This window comes from Chenopodium album, chromosome 22 (assembly GCF_948465745.1).
Source record: "Chenopodium album chromosome 22, dcCheAlbu1.1, whole genome shotgun sequence".
NCBI classification, from domain to species: domain Eukaryota; kingdom Viridiplantae; phylum Streptophyta; class Magnoliopsida; order Caryophyllales; family Amaranthaceae; genus Chenopodium; species Chenopodium album.
This window is the reverse complement of record NC_137855.1, coordinates 34,969,428-34,989,998: the sequence shown is the minus strand read 5'-3', so window position 1 is coordinate 34,989,998 and position 20,571 is coordinate 34,969,428. Positions and strand designations below refer to the sequence as shown.

At 33.0% G+C, this 20,571-nt stretch overlaps 2 protein-coding genes across 2 annotated transcripts; both read right to left on the bottom strand.

Moving 5' to 3' along the window:
* Positions 1-1,321: 1,321 nt before the first annotated feature.
* LOC145604262 (putative hexosyltransferase MUCI70) lies at positions 1,322-6,446 on the bottom strand. The gene is made up of 7 exons (XM_081660196.1): positions 6,206-6,446; positions 3,966-4,061; positions 3,501-3,862; positions 2,971-3,182; positions 1,919-2,175; positions 1,627-1,805; positions 1,322-1,411 (listed from the first exon to the last, which is right to left on the bottom strand). Exons 1-7 carry the CDS (start codon positions 6,444-6,446, stop codon positions 1,322-1,324), a joined length of 1,437 nt encoding a protein of 478 aa, XP_081516322.1.
* A 7,379-nt stretch (positions 6,447-13,825) lies between these two features.
* Positions 13,826-18,949, bottom strand: LOC145604261 (putative hexosyltransferase MUCI70). Its single transcript, XM_081660195.1, has 7 exons — positions 18,709-18,949; positions 16,469-16,564; positions 16,004-16,365; positions 15,475-15,686; positions 14,423-14,679; positions 14,131-14,309; positions 13,826-13,915 (listed from the first exon to the last, which is right to left on the bottom strand). Exons 1-7 carry the CDS (start codon positions 18,947-18,949, stop codon positions 13,826-13,828), a joined length of 1,437 nt encoding a protein of 478 aa, XP_081516321.1.
* Positions 18,950-20,571: the final 1,622 nt, after the last annotated feature.

Genomic DNA, 20,571 nt, shown 5'->3' with positions numbered 1-20,571 from the left:
GTCCATTTTGCCAACTTAATATTGTCTAGAAATACCCCTTTGCTCGACCATTTTGGGGGTTGGACTTTCTAGAGAGAATGAAGAGCATTTTACGGGGAAAGAGCTTCATAGATTCTTAAAATCCAATTTCAATAATCTAAAATAAACTTTCTCCTAGAAATTTCAATCACAAAATCTAAAACAGATTTTTTATTAGTTAAGGTTCTAAGAACCTTATTAGTTATGCTCATAATCAATGTTTAAAGAACCTTTTTCTTAAGCTATTCTCAAAAATCACTAGCAGCCTTACACTATAAACATATTTGGTAAAAATCAATCATTGGCTATTGGTAGTTGTAATAATGTAAAGGAAAAATTACATCTTACCACCAAAAATTTTCATTTATTCTCATAATACTACCTTAATGTTTTTTTTTATTACAAATTACCACAAAAAATGTTTGTTATATTAAAGGAAAAATTACAACTTGCCACCAAAAATCACCTTTTCGTTATATTTTTCGTTATATGAGGCCCAAACTCAAATTAAACACTCAAATCTTTGATTAACACAAGATCAACATCCTTTGTTTGCCTTTGATGATGTAGAGGAGAGAGAAAGAGAAGTAATTGAACATGGAAAACTTATGTGAAAATCAATGAAAAGGGTTGAAAGAAGGTTGAAAGTGGAAGAGAAGAAGAGTGATGGGTGATTACGAGAGAGACAACAAATAATTAACAAGCATTTTGTTAAATTGGGCCCCAAATAATGGAGGATATAACCGAAAATTAATTTTTGGTGGTAAGATGTGAGAAAAACAAACATTGTTGGTGGTAATTTGTTTAAAAATAACATTAAGGTGGTATTATGAGAAAAATTGAAATTTTTTGGTGGTAAGATGTAATTTATCCTAATGTAAAATGACCCTATTGGATATTGATTTGGTTTTATTCAACCTTTACATTTTGGATAAATGTTATTTTGGTGATTAATGACTAAACAACTAAAAACTACAAAGGCAACTAAAGAAAAATCACAAATATAATGATAATTTTTATATTTTTTTTTTATGAAACAAATCAAAGATAAATTTTGGTTGTTTAACCAAAATATAAAAGTCAAAGATAAAGTTGTTTTCTAATGTACGAACTCAATGACTCAATGTTACAAATTTTCGGAGATCACTACTTGATGCAAAGAAATCAAAACCCTCTTTTCAAAATTTAAATTTTTATTAGAACAAAAAGGTTCCCATGAAGGTTCAAGTGACTAATGAACCCTTGACCCATAATCATTATTCATAATCATTGTTCCATTTTTGATAAAATGTCCATGATTTTGCTATTGACCTTTTGTGGCATTATGTGTGGTGTTGCTTTTTTCTTGATATCTGTGGAGATATAATTTCACAATCTGCTTCCTCTCACAATCCTGCAAAGCCCAACAAACAAGGTAAAGGACCATTCACTGGTTCGCCTAATAATAAATATATAATATTTAGTGTCACAAAAAGAAGAATCAAAATGAACTTAATAGAACATTCGATTATGGGAATGGTAAGAAATTTTATGAAACGAAGAGAGTACAAAAATGAGCAAATGGTGTAACTTTTTTTATATACAAAAATTTTCACACTTATTTCTTACCTTAAACATGTCCAGGTAAAACTTTGTGCCGGGATTTTTCTGTACCAACTTCTTATATAGGTAGATAAAGCTTAACTGATCTCTAGAGGTAAAACGGTCGACCTCATTGAACCAAATGCAAGAGAACAAATTAGACATTGGCGTGTGTGCCCTAATTATAACAGATGCTTCGGGTATATCTATTAAAAAAAGTAGTCACAAAAACATTAGTGTAATGAATAATCTTGGACAACCCAAACAAAGATTTATAAAGTTTAAAATATAAATAAGAAGTTGCATAATGAACACATACTACTAGGAAGCAAGTTTCTAGGATCAGAAGCATTGAATCTTGTTAGTCCATCAGCTTCATAGAAATGCAATTGCCGATCAAGTTCAGCGTCACTGACTTTTTTAAGAACCTTATTTCGCGCAACCTCTTCCCACACACAATGACGAGCATAGTGGTCTGATATTGCAAATTCGTAACCCTTTCGCCATAAGAAGCGCTCTAACAAGAGTAGAGGATCACTTTCAAGACGTAGCTTGGCATCCACCCAAATTGAATACCTGCGGCATGACATGTCAAAAAATCAGAAAATGATAAATATAGCCCTTAGGGCTACGAGTAAAGAGCTAAAAGTGAAAGATATTCGGCCGGAGATCATTATTTTTTGCACCAACACTAAAATGAGCAACATCTACAACCTTTATTTATTGGTAGTAACTAAATTGAAATTTTAAAAAATTTTGCATAAAGTTATATTGTTGATACATCTAAAACACTAATTTAGACACTGTTGTTTCATACACCAGCAATACGTTGCGTCATCCTCTTGCAAACTCTATTACATTTTCTTTTTTTTACCCTTTTATTATCTTTAGTTCCAATTCTTTGATTTAATTTAGATATACTTTATAAAAACAAGCAAAAATAAAAAGTAGGTGAAATTTATTTGATTTTATTTGTTAATAATGTTTGCTTATTGAATGAAACTAATGGTGTTTTCACTAAACATGAATAGTAACAAAATAAAAAAATCACTTGTACATTGAATGGCATTTTTCTATGTATAACCGGTTGTATGGAACAACCACATTCATAATATCATGAAATTTGTCCAATATAAATATGTAAAATGAAAAAATAATATAGATGTAATGTACAATCAGTGGTATACTGGTACTGGTATAATGTACATTCTCGCATTGAATTAGCTAAAAACTAATTTCATTCGTTAATAATACTTTTAACAAATTACATTTAGATGACGGTAGATAAAAGCACCAAAATTCACAATACTATGTGATAAATAAATTGAAAAATAAAAAACCAAATCACAACTTGAGTATTCAAAGTCTTACCTTGCAGAAGTAAAAAGTCGATGGGGCAAAAGTTTTGGTATTTTTCCGACTCTTCTCATGTCTTTAGAGGGAAGATTTTTGACGACAACAATCTTCCAAATACCAATGAATCCCATTTTGTTTGGTATTTGACCTTCTAAACTCATATTTTGTAATGTCATTTCATCCATAAACATCACAAAACAGACATTTTTTCTAGACAATTGAGTGATCTGAAACAAGAAGAAAATTAATAAACGAACAATAAATTAGATTACACTTGAAAAGTTGCAAAAAAGGGAAGTACTCTCTAAATATAATAGTTCTTGATAATAAAAAAAGACAAAATTGAGTTTGCAACTTTAGTTTTTAAAAGTAGGACAAATTTTATAGTACAACCGGTTGTACACACACTCTCAATTTTCCTTGATGGTCCACCAAAAATGGAGATACAATGTGAAAAATGAGATAGATTGTACCATTTAACAGGTGGTATATCATGTACATTTCCATATACAAATGAATACGATTCGGAAGAATTGATTACTTACTACATTAGGAGGAGGAGATTTGAGGCGATCTGAATTCCCAAAGATGCAAGAAACAACAGCAATGTTACATTTACTAATATATAAGTGATCATCCCTAACTAAGTCGAATCCAGTGCTTGATGAATGGTGTTTAGGACCCTTAACAAAACCACAATTAATCTTTTGATCGCGTACAAAGAATGATTCATCCCTTTCTCTCAAGTTTTGATGCCCTGGGAACCTTGGTTGCCAATGATCTACTCCAGCAGGCTTTTCTTCTCTTTCTGTATACGACAGCGAAAATCTTGCAAATGATCTATTTTCAAGGGGTGGCTCTACAAGTTGCGCTGTAGAGTTCAGCAATTTCAGGTCACAATTCGAAGCTGCAACAATATATTAAACACTTAATTAATTAACTCGTACATATAAATAAAACATGCTATGAAGGTTGAGAATGCATAAGAATTTGATAACTTTAGAGCTTACAGGAAAGCTTGAGTTGTGGAGTTATATCTATCCTTGATACATTTGCAAGAAAATCATCCTTGAAGGATTTACCTTGGGTATCCTTTGTATCTATATCTGTTAAAAATCAATAATGAGTTACTCCTATCAATCAAATTATTGAGAAAATAAAAAATGCTACTCTTTTTCTTCAAGGTCAATAATCAAACATGCTATTTTAAAGAATTTAAAAATATTTTTCATTCCTTTTCAATTATAAGTATTTTATTAAGAGGCTTTCTACATATGTATGGCTTAATCGATAAATTGGGGAGATTAAATACAATGAATGTCAAATTAACTGTAGACCAAACTCCTTGATAAATTAATTTATTTATTAAGTTCATTTAGTAATCTATATTCTATAACCAAACCAATCTCCACTATCTCATTTTTTCCTCCTAAACTAGTTTATTGGCCCGGGTGTTGCCACGGGTTAAACTATATTCATGTACGGAGTATTATTTATGTATAATTTGCCTATTGATGGATTTCATGTGGTTTTATATATAATATGGAGGGAAGCAGAATAGGAAAGACAATTTATTTTATTATTGCAATAGAAAATTATTTGAGCTCTACCAACAAAGCTAGCTAATACGTGAATTTGAAACTTAAACCTTGCTACGAGCTTAATTTGAGATACATTATACTCCCTCTGATTTTTAATGTTTTGTGCAATTTCCTTATTAGGCCGAATTTAAATGTTTTGTATATTGTACTTTATTCCATTTTGGTACACATATTCTCCAACCTATTTTGACTTTTTAACCCCGCATTTTGGTAAACAACAAACGAAGTTCGTTGAGTCGGTAAGTGTATATACATATGAACATCAAAGTCCTAAGTTCAAACCTTATAAATAACTATTTTTAAATATATTTTACAAATTGATGACATGGCAATATATTGTACAAATTGATGACATGAGATATTTACATGTGTCTCCATCCCACATGGCATAATTATATATAGTGGAAATTAATGATGCAACATATGTACATGTGGTCTTCTAATAGAACTTCAAAATGCCACGTGGCGCAAGCATGGAGTGTAGAACACCTTTTAATACAGATTTATAGATTTATAGATTTATAGATATCCCTCCAATTTTACCTTAATAAATGATTGAATAAAAAAATAACAAAAAATCATAAACTATAACAAGATAATAATTGTGCTTTGAGAATAATAATTCAAACATACTTTATTAAGTTTATATAGTTGTAAAATGAAGATGTTTTAAAATTAAAGATGTTTTATGAGTATAAGGATAATATATAGAGGTACAATTATTTAAAACTGAGCATTATTTGATCAGACAATTATCTAGTAGAAAAACAAAATATTCATTAATGGCAAAATTGGCCTCAACACTCTGAACTATTACTTAGGAGCGCTCAGCACCATGAACTTTGCTTAGTTGCTAAAACACAACAAACTAACGTGTAGGGTGCAATGCGTGCCATTACTTCACCAAAAAACGGTGAGTTTTTTTCCCCAAAAAATTCTAATTAACCAAAAAATTCATATAACTTTTAATCAAAATTTTTATTTTTTTTTAAAACATCATCGTTTTTTGTTGAATTAATGGCCGGAAAATTAGAAAAGGTGCACACTGCACCCAATACATTAGTTTGTGGTGTTTTAGCAACTACATAGAGTTTAGGGTGTTGGGCGCACCTAAGCGATAATTTAGAGTGTTGAGGCCAATTTTGTCTTGATTAATAAATCAATTAACAAAGGAAAAAATGCATTAATAAATTAATATAAAAAGGAAACATTAATCAATTAATATATAGAAAAAAATGAAATATCAATAAAGGAAACATTAATCAATCAATCCATCAATAGAAAAAGGAAACATTAATCAATTAATAGAAAATAGAAACATTAATAAATCAATCAATTAATCATGTACTCTATTATTTTAATATTATCATTTTCAAAAATTCGGTCGCAAAAATCTTTTAAAATTATTGCAGGCATAGCATGCATATAGAGCTAGTTCTTAAATAATACAACCTTTCCACCTTATTTTGTTTTAGTACGATAAAACTTAGAACCACTTGGCACGCAGAACGGTTGCATTATTCAGAAATAACCAAAAAGTTGCTTCATTATATTTGAATGGACATAATGTTGTATTATTAGAAGTAATTATTCTCAATAAAATTAATATGCAATATGTTTAAGAGCGGAAAAAAAATAAATAAGATAACCTGCTCGGGAAAGGAAGGAGTAAGTAGAAGCAGCAAGAACAAAGCAGAGGATAATGATTATACTATAGATCAAGACTTTATGTTCAGAATAACCGAATCTACGATAATGACGTGATTGTTTATCTTGCATCTTGCGAGCATCGATGTCGTTGATGTAGTCAGAATTTCCAATGGTGTTTTTGCTCGTGCTAGCGTTATCAAGGTGGATTTGACACCCTGAAAGATGTCTGTATAGAACCATTTCTAAGGTGACTTTGTATGAATTTTGAGAATAGAAATGAGATAGTAATTTTTAATTTTTATTTCTTAAGCAATAGGTGTTAAATAGTGGTGGTAGCATAAAGACATATAACCAAAGAAGTACTCCCTGTTGGGAGTGGATTCCAAGCAAGCTATAAATTAGGAAAAGGATAATAATGAAAGAATAAATTACACTCAATAAGGAAACGAGGAAGCATACATGGTCAAAGATATCAAAGAATAATAATCAAGGATTTTATTTGTCCAATTAAGAAGTCAATAATTAATCAAAGATCTTATGAAGACTATGGAATCAATTAGATAAAGCTAAAATAGGAAATGAATCAATTGTTTGACGATATATTATCCCCGCAGTGGTCCCTACTGAGTACGGACAGTACGGACAACACGGACTCAATGCACCTTACTGAGTAAATCGACCGTCTTACTGAGCCTTTATGAGAAAGGCAACTTCCCTGCAAGGCTTGGACCATTTGAAGACACGTAATGAATGCTTGGGCAACAAGCACAATCAAGTCCCATGATTGAACGAGCGAATCAAGGAAATATCAATTACCAAGTCAACATTTCCTAAGATAAGAAGACTCCAATCAATATTGTCAACATTACCATAATAGCAAGGATTCTTCAATATTTACCTTTATTAGACTTATAAATCATTATAAATAGGATGTTCAATGTAATAGGATTCATTCACACATTCATACTTGGTCTAATATAATTTACTACACTTTTATACTAAAATCTCTGATTTATGTTGTCCTTACTGACATCAGTTCGTCCTTACTGACACCAGTTCGTCCTTACTGAGAAATGCCTCTCTTATCTTGATCCTTGTTCTTTGATTTATAATTATTATTATAGTTCTATTGTTTTATTGCTCTTAACTAATTCATTTGGAGGTTGTGTTTATTTCTTTTGGCAGATTTGATTACTAAAACCCCATAAAACCTTTAATAAATTCCTAGAAACCCCTTTTCTAAGATTTGTCCCAAACAATTTGGCGTCCACCGTGGGGCTTGTAGTAAAAAATTTGCTAAAACTTTTAAACACAAAACCTAAATCCAAGCCATGTCCGGAAACCAAGGATGGATCACCATGGCCGACCTCCATGAGGAAATGAATTCTTTAAGGAAAACCCTAGACTCACAAAAAGTCCAAATAGAAACATTGTTGGAAGGAAAAATCCAAACTCAAACCAAACTAGCCCAACTAACCTTTGAGAACGAATCCTTGAGGAATCATGTTCACTCAATGGCATCAACAAATATTAATTCGAGACGTGAAGACGAAGAAATTTTCAGATCTCGAGATCGTACCCCGCCTCGTGCTTTGTTTCATCAAAAAGTTGGGGAATCCCAGTCCGTTCTGAGTAGGGAAGAGTCGGTTTTGAAAAAGATAATGGATTTTCATGTCAAGCGAGTAGAAGAAAAGATCAACAAGATCCCCGGTGTTCCTCGGCCAATCAAGGAAGAACCCGACAATAGCTATGCCGACTCACCTTTTGTCAAATCCATTGATCTAGTAGAAATTCCAAAGCGGTTTGTCATTCCAAACATGCCAACATACGATGGTACCGGGAATCCTATTGAACATGTTGCGCTCTACAAACAAAAGATGATGACTAGCTTTGTACCACAAAATATTCGAGAGGCGATCATGTGCAAAAGCTTTGGAGCCACTTTATCAGGTCCGGCCCTTACTTGGTTTATTAATTTACCTAATTATTCTATTAGATCTTTTGCAGAAATGATCAACATGTTCAAAGTGGAATTTGCAACTAGTCGCCCTCTCGAGAAACAATCAAGCGACCTATACCACATTAGACAACGAAGTGATGAATCACTCCGGAATTATTTGAATCGCTTTAACAAGGAGAAATTAAAGATCTACAAGTGTGACATCCCCACTGCAATTGAAGCATTCCGCCAAGGCCTTTTTGAAGAAGATGGGCTCTACAAGGAACTAACCAAGTACCCTTGTGCAACTTTCGAAGATGTGGAAGCTAAAGCTATGGCCCAAGTGCGATTTGAGGAGGACAAATATGAACGGATTGTTACAAACTGAGTTGGTGTGATGCCATTCGGAGAATTGCAAGCATTATTCGTTTCAAGTAACATTTACCTACTTTTTCCTTACTTTCTTTCAATGCATGTTTAGCTTGGTTATTTTTATGTATTCTAGATTCTTATCCCATCATTGGGGGCTTTAGATGTTCCTCTTTATTTTGGTTGCATTTCTAACTTCCGAACTCGGCTCGGAAGCAAATAAATTTCTTTGTCCTTTTTGAATTTCGAACTCATTTCTTCCGTCCATACCCAGTACGGAAAATTTATTTCTTTGTCCTTTTTGAATTTCGAACTCATTTCTTCCGTCCATACTCATTTCAGAACCGAATAAAATTGATGTCTTTTTATTTCTTTGTCCTTTTTGAATTCTGAACTCATTTCTTCCGTCCATACTCAGTACGGAACAGAAGTAAATTTATTTCTTCGTCCTTTTTGAATTCTGAACTCATTTCTTCCGTCCATACTCAGTACGGAATAGAAGTAAATTTATTTCTTTGTCCTTTTTTGAATTCTGAACACAGTTCTTCTGTCCATACTCAGTACGGAACAGAAGTAAATTTATTTCTTTGTCCTTTTTGAATTTCAAACTTAGTCCTTCCATCCATACTCAGTTCGGAACTGAATAAAATCGATGTCTTTTTGCAATTTAAACACAATTCTCTTATCCGTACTCAGTTAGGAACCATGCTGAACCAAATCGATTTGTCTTTTCTGACTTTCGAACTTAGTTTCTACATCCGAACTCAGTTCGGCATAGAAGTGAATCAATTTATCTTTGTTTATACTTACTGTTGAAATTATTCACCTATTGAACATTAAAATTATTACGCTATGTTGATTTGCGACCTTTTATCGTTTTCTTTTTCAAAGTGGTTGTAAAAATAGGTGAAGACACTAATATAAATATTCACATGTCATATGCCTTTTTGAGTTCCAACATGTTAAGCAGGTTTCAAACAGCAAAACTGAGTACGGACATCTCAGCAAATCTGACCGGTCAGTACCGAAAGTTACAACCGACATACATACTATAATACAACTGAAATACATACTGTAATACAATTGAAATACACACTGTAATACAACTGAAATACATACATGTGAGATACATACAATGATACAATACATATACGAAATACAAGGGATACACATATACTATTTACAAACGGTACATTCGCAAAATCTCTACACAACATAGTATACAAAACTAAAGAGCAGCATAGCGTGAGACACGATGTTCGTAAAACACACAACGAAAACATTGGGGGCTATAAAATTTTACAAGGTACCATACGAGTTATAGAAGATTCATTTACATTTGCCACTACCATCAATTTTACAAGCTACGTGTTGAATACGGCAGCAATTGACAACTTTACAATTTTCCTCTCTAGATAAATATCTAGAGAGAAAAACTGGGGGCTATTGTTGGGAGTGGATTCCAAGCAAGCTATAAATTAGGAAAAGGATAATAATTCTTTGATATTATTATCCTTTTAGCCCGCTGGACATCAACCATGCTGGAGTAATTCTTTGATATTGGACTCTTCACTTCATGAGAAGCATCAGATGTGTTTTGTGATTCACCATCTTCAGCGGCCTGTTCAATATATCGGATTGCACTTGAAACAACTTTCACTCTAGGCGTCGGTTGACTTTTAAGTTTGAGAGCAATCCCCTCGTCATTAGGCAAGGTCTTCATAAGTATCCTGGGAAATTCTCGGTTAGTGTCAATCAAATAAGCATCTACATCAGCATAGACTACCTCATATTCATTACAAGTACCTACTTGGATGTGCATACATGGCAATCCTTTAGTATTCTCAGACTTGCCATTGAATGCAGTTATGCTAATCCTAACGCTAGATAATCCTTCCTACCCTTGCCCAATTTCTTAAAAACTGACCATGGCATAAGAATTATAGTAGCGTCAGTATCAATTAACACTTTACCCAGTCTAGTGCCATCTATGTTAACCGTCACATAAAGGGTCTTACTATGTGAGTTGTCCACACTAAAATCTTTGTTTAGGTGTTCCACAACCAACTGTTCTTGCTCCTTAGTAACAGTCTTCACGGATGGTGCTAGACCAGATCCTTTATCAAATTTACTCAGCTCAGCTGAAATAGTAGAGGTCATACCTGCAGCTTCGGCTTGGTCAACTTCATCGGCCCATGAAGTATCCTGCTGTACGGTCCCACAGGCTTTGAACACTGGGGGGAAAGTGAATGCACAACAAGCGCCAGACTCACAATCTCCTTCTGAACAATTTGCCAGAAAATCAAGATTCGACTTGGACACCTCCAAATCCAATCCTTCTGAACCATAGTCTACTAACTCCACATAAGATACCTGCTCAGTCCTCAGAGAATCTTCTGTAAATCTTTCTATCCTATAGTTCTCCAGTTCTTCTTCAGTAGGGTCCTCCATCAGTTCTATAACTAAGGGATGACTCTGAATATTGACAAGCGACAAGTCCTTAGATGATCCCTGAATTTTCTCTCTTTGAAGCACTTCAGCAACCAAATGAGGTTCCGACAATAGACTTCCCTCACAAAGTCCATCTTCCTGTTTTCCACCCGAATGAGCCTGGGTCTCTGGGACATCTTCTCTCAACTTCTCTCTCTGATTCTCATCCAAATGAGGCTGGGCTGTAGGAATTTCTTCATGCAACTTCTCTGTCTGGGTGATACTCAAATGAGGCTGGGCATCAAGAACATCTCCTTTTGACCTCTCTGTCCGAATAGGGCCCATGGAAGACTTATCTTTGTGAGCTCCCTCTATTGAATTCTCTCTCCAGTTACTGTCATCCTTTAAATGAGGCTCCTCAACAGCGACGACTTTAAGCATTCCCTTTTGCAAAGCCTCCTCATCCACGTGAACTGCGTTTGCTTGTAGCTGGCTGGTGGCTGCTTCTCTGATCAACCTAGCCTTCTTTTTGACTCTTCTCTTGACTTTAGCCAGAGCCAGATCATCTTTCTACTCCTTGTTTCCGTTTAAATCATTATTCCCTTGTTTGATTTCTACCTCCTAGACACGTTGGTCTGAGCTTGGCACTTTCTCAATCCTACTTGGCAATTGGACTACTTTGGGTTTACCCAACCTAGTCAAGACTGAAATAGTAGAGGGCATTCAAGGAAGAGTGGCTGGTCCCCTCCTTAAGCCTTCTCCAAACTGAGGTTTCTGGTGTCTAGGTACCCAACTTGGGTTTAGGGGCGAGAATTGGCCTGGCCTGTTCGCAAACAGTTCGGGCTCGGCTCGGTTAAAGCTCGGTTCGGATCGAGTTCGGGCTCGGCTCGAAAGCTAAACGAACAGAGCTGAACTAAACTAGGCTCGGCTCGAAAGATCGTGAACTGGCTCGTTAAGATTTATTACTATAAATAGTTTTTATTAAAAATTACAAAAATATTTTTATAACTCAAATTTTAAAAAATTTAAGCATATAAGAGCCTGTAATTTTATAGAATAGGGCCCTAGGACCATCAAAACATCCTTGGTGTGTCTCCTAATGAGAGATTTTGCCTTAAATAACTCAAGATCTTCCTTAAAGGACATTAAATTACTTACCACTTCAACCAATCACAATAATAATGCAATCTTTTAATCTATATTATTAAAATAATGTGTTTGGGCCTCAAAATGTTCCGAAGTGCTAATATTGAAATACTGACATTCTCACAAGCGCCAAAGAAAGTTATATGAGTACGAAGGCCACAAACTAATTAAGGATTACTACGTCATTTAACTTGCGTAAATCAGAGCTATGTACATAAAAAAAAGTTATGACCTGAAAACCAATAGCTCACTATATGTAAAAGTCGCAAAACGGTGCAAAACTTTCATAAACAAGCTCAAGAAACACCCCTAAGACCAGTTAAAGTCAATTGGGTCGTGTAAGCATCCTATTGGCACGAAAAATAGGGAAAACAAGTCCATGTGCGGAACACAAGATCTTTGGTGGAAGGCATGTCCATTTTGCCAACTTAATATTGTCTAGAAATACCCCTTTGCTCGACCATTTTGGGGGTTGGACTTTCTAGAGAGAATGAAGAGCATTTTACGGGGAAAGAGCTTCATAGATTCTTAAAATCCAATTTCAATAATCTAAAATAAACTTTCTCCTAGAAATTTCAATCACAAAATCTAAAACAGATTTTTTATTAGTTAAGGTTCTAAGAACCTTATTAGTTATGCTCATAATCAATGTTTAAAGAACCTTTTTCTTAAGCTATTCTCAAAAATCACTAGCAGCCTTACACTATAAACATATTTGGTAAAAATCAATCATTGGCTATTGGTAGTTGTAATAATGTAAAGGAAAAATTACATCTTACCACCAAAAATTTTCATTTATTCTCATAATACTACCTTAATGTTTTTTTTTTATTACAAATTACCACAAAAAATGTTTGTTATATTAAAGGAAAAATTACAACTTGCCACCAAAAATCACCTTTTCGTTATATTTTTCGTTATATGAGGCCCAAACTCAAATTAAACACTCAAATCTTTGATTAACACAAGATCAACATCCTTTGTTTGCCTTTGATGGTGTAGAGGAGAGAGAAAGAGAAGTAATTGAACATGGAAAACTTATGTGAAAATCAATGAAAAGGGTTGAAAGAAGGTTGAAAGTGGAAGAGAAGAAGAGTGATGGGTGATTACGAGAGAGACAACAAATAATTAACAAGCATTTTGTTAAATTGGGCCCCAAATAATGGAGGATATAACCGAAAATTAATTTTTGGTGGTAAGATGTGAGAAAAACAAACATTGTTGGTGGTAATTTGTTTAAAAATAACATTAAGGTGGTATTATGAGAAAAATTGAAATTTTTTGGTGGTAAGATGTAATTTATCCTAATGTAAAATGACCCTATTGGATATTGATTTGGTTTTATTCAACCTTTACATTTTGGATAAATGTTATTTTGGTGATTAATGACTAAACAACTAAAAACTACAAAGGCAACTAAAGAAAAATCACAAATATAATGATAATTTTTATATTTTTTTTTTATGAAACAAATCAAAGATAAATTTTGGTTGTTTAACCAAAATATAAAAGTCAAAGATAAAGTTGTTTTCTAATGTACGAACTCAATGACTCAATGTTACAAATTTTCGGAGATCACTACTTGATGCAAAGAAATCAAAACCCTCTTTTCAAAATTTAAATTTTTATTAGAACAAAAAGGTTCCCATGAAGGTTCAAGTGACTAATGAACCCTTGACCCATAATCATTATTCATAATCATTGTTCCATTTTTGATAAAATGTCCATGATTTTGCTATTGACCTTTTGTGGCATTATGTGTGGTGTTGCTTTTTTCTTGATATCTGTGGAGATATAATTTCACAATCTGCTTCCTCTCACAATCCTGCAAAGCCCAACAAACAAGGTAAAGGACCATTCACTGGTTCGCCTAATAATAAATATATAATATTTAGTGTCACAAAAAGAAGAATCAAAATGAACTTAATAGAACATTCGATTATGGGAATGGTAAGAAATTTTATGAAACGAAGAGAGTACAAAAATGAGCAAATGGTGTAACTTTTTTTATATACAAAAATTTTCACACTTATTTCTTACCTTAAACATGTCCAGGTAAAACTTTGTGCCGGGATTTTTCTGTACCAACTTCTTATATAGGTAGATAAAGCTTAACTGATCTCTAGAGGTAAAACGGTCGACCTCATTGAACCAAATGCAAGAGAACAAATTAGACATTGGCGTGTGTGCCCTAATTATAACAGATGCTTCGGGTATATCTATTAAAAAAAGTAGTCACAAAAACATTAGTGTAATGAATAATCTTGGACAACCCAAACAAAGATTTATAAAGTTTAAAATATAAATAAGAAGTTGCATAATGAACACATACTACTAGGAAGCAAGTTTCTAGGATCAGAAGCATTGAATCTTGTTAGTCCATCAGCTTCATAGAAATGCAATTGCCGATCAAGTTCAGCGTCACTGACTTTTTTAAGAACCTTATTTCGCGCAACCTCTTCCCACACACAATGACGAGCATAGTGGTCTGATATTGCAAATTCGTAACCCTTTCGCCATAAGAAGCGCTCTAACAAGAGTAGAGGATCACTTTCAAGACGTAGCTTGGCATCCACCCAAATTGAATACCTGCGGCATGACATGTCAAAAAATCAGAAAATGATAAATATAGCCCTTAGGGCTACGAGTAAAGAGCTAAAAGTGAAAGATATTCGGCCGGAGATCATTATTTTTTGCACCAACACTAAAATGAGCAACATCTACAACCTTTATTTATTGGTAGTAACTAAATTGAAATTTTAAAAAATTTTGCATAAAGTTATATTGTTGATACATCTAAAACACTAATTTAGACACTGTTGTTTCATACACCAGCAATACGTTGCGTCATCCTCTTGCAAACTCTATTACATTTTCTTTTTTTTACCCTTTTATTATCTTTAGTTCCAATTCTTTGATTTAATTTAGATATACTTTATAAAAACAAGCAAAAATAAAAAGTAGGTGAAATTTATTTGATTTTATTTGTTAATAATGTTTGCTTATTGAATGAAACTAATGGTGTTTTCACTAAACATGAATAGTAACAAAATAAAAAAATCACTTGTACATTGAATGGCATTTTTCTATGTATAACCGGTTGTATGGAACAACCACATTCATAATATCATGAAATTTGTCCAATATAAATATGTAAAATGAAAAAATAATATAGATGTAATGTACAATCAGTGGTATACTGGTACTGGTATAATGTACATTCTCGCATTGAATTAGCTAAAAACTAATTTCATTCGTTAATAATACTTTTAACAAATTACATTTAGATGACGGTAGATAAAAGCACCAAAATTCACAATACTATGTGATAAATAAATTGAAAAATAAAAAACCAAATCACAACTTGAGTATTCAAAGTCTTACCTTGCAGAAGTAAAAAGTCGATGGGGCAAAAGTTTTGGTATTTTTCCGACTCTTCTCATGTCTTTAGAGGGAAGATTTTTGACGACAACAATCTTCCAAATACCAATGAATCCCATTTTGTTTGGTATTTGACCTTCTAAACTCATATTTTGTAATGTCATTTCATCCATAAACATCACAAAACAGACATTTTTTCTAGACAATTGAGTGATCTGAAACAAGAAGAAAATTAATAAACGAACAATAAATTAGATTACACTTGAAAAGTTGCAAAAAAGGGAAGTACTCTCTAAATATAATAGTTCTTGATAATAAAAAAGACAAAATTGAGTTTGCAACTTTAGTTTTTAAAAGTAGGACAAATTTTATAGTACAACCGGTTGTACACACACTCTCAATTTTCCTTGATGGTCCACCAAAAATGGAGATACAATGTGAAAAATGAGATAGATTGTACCATTTAACAGGTGGTATATCATGTACATTTCCATATACAAATGAATACGATTCGGAAGAATTGATTACTTACTACATTAGGAGGAGGAGATTTGAGGCGATCTGAATTCCCAAAGATGCAAGAAACAACAGCAATGTTACATTTACTAATATATAAGTGATCATCCCTAGCTAAGTCGAATCCAGTGCTTGATGAATGGTGTTTAGGACCCTTAACAAAACCACAATTAATCTTTTGATCGCGTACAAAGAATGATTCATCCCTTTCTCTCAAGTTTTGATGCCCTGGGAACCTTGGTTGCCAATGATCTACTCCAGCAGGCTTTTCTTCTCTTTCTGTATACGACAGCGAAAATCTTGCAAATGATCTATTTTCAAGGGGTGGCTCTACAAGTTGCGCTGTAGAGTTCAGCAATTTCAGGTCACAATTCGAAGCTGCAACAATATATTAAACACTTAATTAATTAACTCGTACATATAAATAAAACATGCTATGAAGGTTGAGAATGCATAAGAATTTGATAACTTTAGAGCTTACAGGAAAGCTTGAGTTGTGGAGTTATATCTATCCTTGATACATTTGCAAGAAAATCATCCTTGAAGGATTTACCTTGGGTATCCTTTGTATCTATATCTGTTAAAAATCAATAATGAGTTACTCCTATCAATCAAATTATTGAGAAAATAAAAAATGCTACTCTTTTTCTTCAAGGTCAATAATCAAACATGCTATTTTAAAGAATTTAAAAATATTTTTCATTCCTTTTCAATTATAAGTATTTTATTAAGAGGCTTTCTACATATGTATGGCTTAATCGATAAATTGGGGAGATTAAATACAATGAATGTCAAATTAACTGTAGACCAAACTCCTTGATAAATTAATTTATTTATTAAGTTCATTTAGTAATCTATATTCTATAACCAAACCAATCTCCACTATCTCATTTTTTCCTCCTAAACTAGTTTATTGGCCCGGGTGTTGCCACGGGTTAAACTATATTCATGTACGGAGTATTATTTATGTATAATTTGCCTATTGATGGATTTCATGTGGTTTTATATATAATATGGAGGGAAGCAGAATAGGAAAGACAATTTATTTTATTATTGCAATAGAAAATTATTTGAGCTCTACCAACAAAGCTAGCTAATACGTGAATTTGAAACTTAAACCTTGCTACGAGCTTAATTTGAGATACATTATACTCCCTCTGATTTTTAATGTTTTGTGCAATTTCCTTATTAGGCCGAATTTAAATGTTTTGTATATTGTACTTTATTCCATTTTGGTACACATATTCTCCAACCTATTTTGACTTTTTAACCCCGCATTTTGGTAAACAACAAACGAAGTTCGTTGAGTCGGTAAGTGTATATACATATGAACATCAAAGTCCTAAGTTCAAACCTTATAAATAACTATTTTTAAATATATTTTACAAATTGATGACATGGCAATATATTGTACAAATTGATGACATGAGATATTTACATGTGTCTCCATCCCACATGGCATAATTATATATAGTGGAAATTAATGATGCAACATATGTACATGTGGTCTTCTAATAGAACTTCAAAATGCCACGTGGCGCAAGCATGGAGTGTAGAACACCTTTTAATACAGATTTATAGATTTATAGATTTATAGATATCCCTCCAATTTTACCTTAATAAATGATTGAATAAAAAAATAACAAAAAATCATAAACTATAACAAGATAATAATTGTGCTTTGAGAATAATAATTCAAACATACTTTATTAAGTTTATATAGTTGTAAAATGAAGATGTTTTAAAATTAAAGATGTTTTATGAGTATAAGGATAATATATAGAGGTACAATTATTTAAAACTGAGCATTATTTGATCAGACAATTATCTAGTAGAAAAACAAAATATTCATTAATGGCAAAATTGGCCTCAACACTCTGAACTATTACTTAGGAGCGCTCAGCACCATGAACTTTGCTTAGTTGCTAAAACACAACAAACTAACGTGTAGGGTGCAATGCGTGCCATTACTTCACCAAAAAACGGTGAGTTTTTTTCCCCAAAAAATTCTAATTAACCAAAAAATTCATATAACTTTTAATCAAAATTTTTATTTTTTTTTAAAACATCATCGTTTTTTGTTGAATTAATGGCCGGAAAATTAGAAAAGGTGCACACTGCACCCAATACATTAGTTTGTGGTGTTTTAGCAACTACATAGAGTTTAGGGTGTTGGGCGCACCTAAGCGATAATTTAGAGTGTTGAGGCCAATTTTGTCTTGATTAATAAATCAATTAACAAAGGAAAAAATGCATTAATAAATTAATATAAAAAGGAAACATTAATCAATTAATATATAGAAAAAAATGAAATATCAATAAAGGAAACATTAATCAATCAATCCATCAATAGAAAAAGGAAACATTAATCAATTAATAGAAAATAGAAACATTAATAAATCAATCAATTAATCATGTACTCTATTATTTTAATATTATCATTTTCAAAAATTCGGTCGCAAAAATCTTTTAAAATTATTGCAGGCATAGCATGCATATAGAGCTAGTTCTTAAATAATACAACCTTTCCACCTTATTTTGTTTTAGTACGATAAAACTTAGAACCACTTGGCACGCAGAACGGTTGCATTATTCAGAAATAACCAAAAAGTTGCTTCATTATATTTGAATGGACATAATGTTGTATTATTAGAAGTAATTATTCTCAATAAAATTAATATGCAATATGTTTAAGAGCGGAAAAAAAATAAATAAGATAACCTGCTCGGGAAAGGAAGGAGTAAGTAGAAGCAGCAAGAACAAAGCAGAGGATAATGATTATACTATAGATCAAGACTTTATGTTCAGAATAACCGAATCTACGATAATGACGTGATTGTTTATCTTGCATCTTGCGAGCATCGATGTCGTTGATGTAGTCAGAATTTCCAATGGTGTTTTTGCTCGTGCTAGCGTTATCAAGGTGGATTTGACACCCTGAAAGATGTCTGTATAGAACCATTTCTAAGGTGACTTTGTAAGAACTTTGAGAATAGAAATGAGATAGTAATTTTTAATTTTTATTTCTTAAGCAATAGGTGTTAAATAGTGGTGGTAGCATAAAGACATATAACCAAAGAAGTACTCCCTGTTGGGAGTGGATTCCAAGCAAGCTATAAATTAGGAAAAGGATAATAATGAAAGAATAAATTACACTCAATAAGGAAACGAGGAAGCATACATGGTCAAAGATATCAAAGAATAATAATCAAGGATTTTATTTGTCCAATTAAGAAGTCAATAATTAATCAAAGATCTTATGAAGACTATGGAATCAATTAGATAAAGCTAAAATAGGAAATGAATCAATTGTTTGACGATATATTATCCCCGCAGTGGTCCCTACTGAGTACGGACAGTACGGACAACACGGACTCAATGCACCTTACTGAGTAAATCGACCGTCTTACTGAGCCTTTCTGAGAAAGGCAACTTCCCTGCAAGGCTTGGACCATTTGAAGACACGTAATGAATGCTTGGGCAACAAGCACAATCAAGTCCCATGATTGAACGAGCGAATCAAGGAAATATCAATTACCAAGTCAACATTTCCTAAGATAAGAAGACTCCAATCAATATTGTCAACATTACCATAATAGCAAGGATTCTTCAATATTTACCTTTATTAGACTTATAAATCATTATAAATAGGATGTTCAATGTAATAGGTTTCATTCACACATTCATACTTGGTCTAATATAATTTACTACACTTTTATACTAAAATCTCTGATTTATGTTGTCCTTACTGACATCAGTTCGTCCTTACTGACACCAGTTCGTCCTTACTGAGAAATGCCTCTCTTATCTTGATCCTTGTTCTTTGATTTATAATTATTATTATAGTTCTATTGTGTTATTGCTCTTAACTAATTCATTTGGAGGTTGTGTTTATTTCTTTTGGCAGATTTGATTACTAAAACCCCATAAAACCTTTAACAAATTCCTAGAAACCCCTTTTCTAAGATTTGTCCCAAACAATTTGGCGCCCACCGTGGGGCTTGTAGTAAAAAATTTGCTAAAACTTTTAAACACAAAACCTAAATCCAAGCCATGTCCGGAAACCAAGGATGGATCACCATGGCCGACCTCCATGAGGAAATGAATTCTTTAAGGAAAACCCTAGACTCACAAAAAGTCCAAATAGAAACATTGTTGGAAGGAAAAATCCAAACTCAAACCAAACTAGCCCAACTAACCTTTGAGAACGAATCCTTGAGGAATCATGTTCACTCAATGGCATCAACAAATATTAATTCGAGACGTGAAGACGAAGAAATTTTCAGATCTCGAGATCGTACCCCGCCTCGTGCTTTGTTTCATCAAAAAGTTGGGGAATCCCAGTCCGTTCTGAGTAGGGAAGAGTCGGTTTTGAAAAAGATAATGGATTTTCATGTCAAGCGAGTAGAAGAAAAGATCAACAAGATCCCCGGTGTTCCTCGGCCAATCAAGGAAGAACCCGACAATAGCTATGCCGACTCACCTTTTGTCAAATCCATTGATCTAGTAGAAATTCCAAAGCGGTTTGTCATTCCAAACATGCCAACATACGATGGTACCGGGAATCCTATTGAACATGTTGCG